A 5,573-nucleotide genomic window follows, 5' to 3' on the forward strand; every position below is an offset into this window, starting at 1 on the left:
AAGCAGCTGAGGTCATAAAGCCTGATGGTGCCTCCCTCCATCCCACTCTTACCCAGGAGGAAAGGAGGTAAAAGCAGCCTTTACTCACCTCACTCCACTTTGCACACCTTTTCCCACCCCCTTCTCCAACCAGTATCAACTAGAGATGTAAAACCCTTCAGTGCAGAGGGTTTAGAGTCAAACCCAGCTAAACCAGACCCTGCTTTACCATCACCCTGATGCAGACCAGGAGCTCATGTCTCTGTTTTCTCCCGCTCTTTCCTTCCCATCTTTTTGCCTGGGCACTGCTTTTTGGAGACATCTCATAAGCAGAAATGACTCTGTGATGACAAATTCAGGTGGCTGCACACTGAGCAGGTGTCACAGCAGCTTTTAATGTGGGTGCTCAGCACACATACAGGGCAGGCGTCCCTCGCACTGGCCTGTGTGTCATGGCTGGTGTTGGAGGTAGTTTGCCAGGGCCGTTGGGATCTCCAGTTTGCCAAGGGCATGGAGGTGGGCAGCTGGCTTTAGGAAGCGCCTCAGGGCCAGCCGGGACTGAGCCATCAAGGATTTGGGATGAGCTGTGAAAGGAGAGGGAGGGAAAAAGGAGGCAGATGGTTACCTTCAGGACACACAACCCCACTCCCCTCCAACACAGTCATGATCCTAAGCAAAGGATAATAAAATAATAATAATGGCAGTGATAATGAAAATTATAATGCCAACAACAATAATAATTAATACTAATTCAATAAATTAATGAAAAGCAATGTCTTTGCTAGAGCTATATGGGCTTACACCTTGGATTGAGCCTCAAGCTCTGCAGCGTGTGTTTTATGGGAGCCAGGCACACAAAGATGGAATCTTCCACCCTCACACAGACCTAAGTGCATTTTTTCTGGACATAGGCAGTACAGGAAGACCAAAGCTGAACAGCAGAAAGGAGGGGAATGGTGAAAAGCAGCCTCTAACTCAACAGATGAGGGTGGTGAGGCCTTGGCATGCAGTAGCGCATGTAGCAAAGCCACCCAGTCACCGGTGGTAGACCTGTTCTCCAGGACTTGTGATGTCCTTCTCTTGCTCTGTTCACAGTTGGTGACTTAATCTTTCAGCCTGAGCACATCAACCATTGAGGAACAGGGAGGAATAAGAATTCAGAGTAAAACAGTGATAACACTGCAGAGTTTGAGAGACCCAGGCAAGTCAAGTGATGCTGCAAAGGGAGTTGATGCTTGTGGGAAAGCCTGGGTAAGGCTGGTGGGAAGCACAGGTGAAGGGAAGGGGGATCTGAAGCAACATGCACCCAGATGGAGAATGAATCCTCATTTCCAGCCCCGGGGTCACGCTCACAATTACCTCTTGCCTGCAGCAGCAGCTCCATGCTCTCATTGCGTGGTGTGGCCTCATATACCATGATGTTGGGCAAGTACACGTTGGCTCCAAAGTCAATGAGCAGTTTGATGAACTCACTCCTGCAGCCATGCCTCAGGCAGGTTTCCAGCAGAGTCTTGGGCTCCTTGATGTGGGCGATCACACTCTCCTCGGTGCAGTTATAGTTGGGATCAGCCCCATAAAGCAGCAGCCTCTTGAAGCACTCCAGATGCCCATATGCAGCAGCCAGGTAGAGGGGACCGGAGCAAGCCACCGAGTTGGCTACCCACTGGGGCAGCCTGGCCTGAACGTTGGTTTCCGCACCGTGGTCCAGGAGCTGCTGCAGGATGTCCACGTTCCCGTCCCGCGCGGCGATGAGCAGCGGGGAACAGTTGTTGTAGATGCTGCCGCAGGGGCTGGCCCCTGCCTCCAGCAGGACCTTCACGCACTCCCGGTGGCCATTGCTGACCGCGATGAAGAGCGGGGTCTGAGCCTTCACATCCAGGCTGTCCACCTCTGCCCCGTGTGCCAAGAGCACCCTGATGCTCCGGGCACAGCCCCGCGTGGCAGCCAGGCGCAGCGGCGTGCTGGGGATGCCCCAGCCGCTCTGGCGGTTGATGACCCTCTTGTACCTGTCCTGCCATAAGAGGTTCTCCAGGGTTTGGTGGTTGTCCTCTGCTACCGCTCGGTTCAGCTCCTCGCTTTCAGCGTTGTTGTCGTCGTCTTCATCTTCTTTGGGCTGGAGCATGGAGAACATTTTGGTGATGTCCATGAGGCTCATTTTCGTTGGTCTGCCTCCTGTGTGCCACTTTCATCATAAAGGGAAAAGCCACAGATCTGTGGGACGACAACAAAAGCACCACCACTGGGTTAGAACCAGCACCACCCTTTTGTTGTAGTGTTTTGAACAGCAAATTCAGGAGGACTCTCCATTTCTTCCCAAAAAGTCATCACCATCCCTGGAAGTGTTCACGTACCATGGAGACAAGGCCCTCAGTGACATGGGCGAGTGGTGGCCTTGACAGTGCTGGGGAATGGTTGGACTTGATGATCCTAAAGGTCTTTTCCAACCTAAATGATTCTATGATTCAAAAAGACAAATAATATTGGGTTGTGAGGCTGCTGACATGCTTATGGCCCTGCATCCATGGGTGAAGAAATCCATGCTGAAGAGCTAAGGCAAAGGTCACTGTTGTAGCACATATATGGGCCACCTCCCTTAAAATGCTGCGATTGAGAACATGCTGAGATACCTGAATCTGGTGTTGCAGTTGAGATGCTGCCTGTGGAGCCCCCAGGCTTTTACTTTATTATCTTTATAATCATTTAATGCTGTACTGTCAGCATTGCAAGGACTTCACACCCTGCCACTTTCAAAGGGGTTGCATTTCCAAACAGATGAGGTGAATACAATGGTGGCCAGTTAAAGGACTTTGAGCATCACCCTTCCCGAAGCTATGCTGATGTTTGGAGTTAGCAAACCCCCTGCTCTCTCCTGTCTGCTTGAGCTGGGCTGCAAGTGTTCAAGGGCAGGCTGGTGGGGCTTGGAGCAACCTGCTCTAGTGGAAACACCCCAGGTCAGGGGTTTGGAACTGGATGAGCTTTAAAGTCCCTTCAAGCAAAGCCAGTCTTGGGTTCTGTGATTTCTGCAGTGGGGCAATGGAAGGTGAGGGGACACTGAGCTGGTCACAGCACAGCTGGGACTGGACCCCAACACATCTCCAGGACACAGGATCCAGCCTCACCATGGCCGGGCAGCAGCAGGGAGAGGAATGCAATGGCCAGGCCGGCACCTGAGCAGCTAGAAGTGCCGTCGCCGGGAAGGGCACTGGAATTCCTCACCCCTCGGGTCACAGCTCGGGTTTCCCTGGGGAGCAGCAGCAGCAGCAGAGCTGGGTGTCCCCAGGCAGCTCTGATCCTGCCCCAGGTGAGGCAAGGAGCTGCACTGAGCAATCAGCCTCTTTCTGCAAATGGAGCAGCCACAGGAGGCTTGGCCTGCATCTGCCTGCCCAGGCGAGCCGTGCAGGCTCAGAGGAGCCCCAGCACGAGGCCACACTTGTTCAAATGGGTTAAGTGTAAGGACAGCAAGTGACAGCAGAGCTCTGCTGCGCTTCCACTGGTTGCACTAACCCAGACAAGGTATATAGGAATTATAATGTTACTATTACTCATTAGACATGCTGCTGGAGTGAGTCCAGAGGAGGCCACGGAGATGCTGTGAGGGCTGCAGCAGCTCTGCTCTGGAGCCAGACTGAGAGAGCTGGGCTGGAGAAGAGAAGGCTCCTTAAGGGGAGACCTTAGAGCAGCGCCAATGCCTAAAGGGGCTCCAGGAAAGCTGGAGAGGGGCTTTGGACAAGGGCCTGTAGGGACAGGACAAGGGGAATGGCTTTAACCTGACAGAGGGGAGATGGAGATGAGCTCTTAGGCAGAAGCTCTTCCCTGCAAGGGTGCTGAGGCGCTGGCACAGGGTGCCCAGAGAAGCTGTGGCTGCCCCATCCCTTACAGAGGTTTGGAACTGGGTGAGCTTTAAGGTCCCTTCCAACACAAACCATTCTATGGTTCTATAATATAACAAGCTCTGGAGTTTTGGACCCCCTCACCAGCGTGGCTAATGGAGTCAGCGGTTTAGTGCAGATTCAATTCAAAAAGAAGGCCCAGCTTTATTCCCAAGGGAAACAGACTAGAAAAGTAATAACTCCACAGAACACACATTTCCAAAGGGATGTCACTTTGACAGTATAAGTGTTCACATGGGGAGCTCACAGCTGCTCCTCAACCAGAAGAGCTCAAACTGAGCTGACAGGATGGAAGCTGTGCATCTTCAGACACCCCAAAAAGAGGTTCTGACTGGAGCCGAAGGTGACAGAGAACACACAATTTACAGCTGGTTCCCAGTTACCTCTGACTGCCCGATGCTGCCTGGGCAGCGTTACGCTGGTGCCTTACCTGGTGATGCTCAGAGCCAGGGTTAGTGGGGCAGCGGTGGTCCCATGGCCAGGTCCTCCCTTGGTTTCAACAAGAAGAGAAGAGAGAGGATCCTGCTGTGATGGGGTGGACGTTGCCTCTGTGCGGCCGGAGCGGCACAGGCTGTGGAGCTCACAGCTGAAATGCCACCGCGGGCAGACGGGCCAGGGCGCAGGGGCTAATTTTAGCCCCTCGGGGGTTTTATCTTACCACTTCCATTCTTGGAAAGCTCCCCCTGGGTAAATATAGAGAGGGGCAGCGAGGTGGGGGGGCTGGGACAGGTGCTGGGGCTGCTCGACCCCTCTGAGCACACACCAAGTGTTTGTTCCACCCTTCCCTTGCAGGAATCACAGGGTACCGGTGGTCTGACTCCCTGCTGCACCATCAGCCTCCGCTTACCATGGTCACCGCCAATCGTCCCTATTTATTCTCCCTTAACCCATCGCCCAACTGCCTTTTCCACTTCCAGAGCCATGCAAACAACCATTTACAACAACCAGAGTTGTTTATTAAACATAGGGAGGACAAAAGGCACTGAGGAGGGTCCAGATTCCTCACCCAAGCTGCTCCTCAGGCTTCCCCCCCCCCAGCTCCACCTGCCAGAACCAACCCCTGCTTTGGCTTCATGAAATTCAGCAGCACACAGCAAGGCAGAAAGCTTCACAGGGGCAAACAAAACTACAGGGAGCAGTAGCGGGGCTGCCTTATCAAAAGCTGTCAGCTGGTAAGTGCAATCCTACTTTATCCAGTTCCCTGTAAACTCTTCCGAACTTCCCAGCAGTGGAGCAAGAGTGCTGCGACAGTTGGAGGCAGCGCTATCAGCAGGACGAGATAACAACAGGGGAACCAAATCACCCAGCAGAAATATCTCCACTGATGTAAGAGTAAAATCAGGGCTCTGCAAAACATTTGTGGTGTCCCCACAGCCACCATCACACTCACAGTCTGCAGGCATGCTGTGGAAAACACAGAGAGCAGGACAACCGCCAGTACTCACAGGCCTGAGACTTCTGCTTCCTCATAGTTTCACTCTCTCCAAATTCACTCAAAAATAGGTTACCTCAAAAAAGTCAATTTTCCAAAGTCAACATTACAGATGGAATTATGGAGTAGGAAAAATATGGATAAACATCAGAGCAAAAGCAGGAGTTCAGGGTTTATCAAGAGTCAAGAAGCTACAGCCACAATGGGGATGCTGCAGGTAAAAAAGCCATGCCTGGCTGGAAACCCCTGCAACAAAATGCAGGCATAAAAGC

The 5,573-nt window shown here is 52.6% G+C and overlaps 1 protein-coding gene across 1 annotated transcript; it reads right to left on the reverse strand.

Annotated features, from left to right (window-relative positions):
- Nucleotides 1-339: 339 nt before the first annotated feature.
- ASB12 (ankyrin repeat and SOCS box containing 12) lies at nucleotides 340-4,616 on the reverse strand. The gene is made up of 3 exons (XM_062640095.1): nucleotides 4,300-4,616; nucleotides 1,339-2,190; nucleotides 340-563 (listed from the first exon to the last, which is right to left on the reverse strand). Exons 2-3 carry the CDS (start codon nucleotides 2,132-2,134, stop codon nucleotides 430-432), a joined length of 930 nt encoding a protein of 309 aa, XP_062496079.1. The 5' UTR covers nucleotides 2,135-2,190; nucleotides 4,300-4,616; the 3' UTR covers nucleotides 340-429.
- Between the last annotated feature and the right edge of the window lie 957 nt (nucleotides 4,617-5,573).

The sequence above is a fragment of the Pezoporus occidentalis genome, unplaced genomic scaffold, assembly GCF_034315485.1.
Source record: "Pezoporus occidentalis ecotype Australia unplaced genomic scaffold, CSIRO_AGI_Poc_V1 ctg63, whole genome shotgun sequence".
Classification (NCBI taxonomy): domain Eukaryota; kingdom Metazoa; phylum Chordata; class Aves; order Psittaciformes; family Psittacidae; genus Pezoporus; species Pezoporus occidentalis.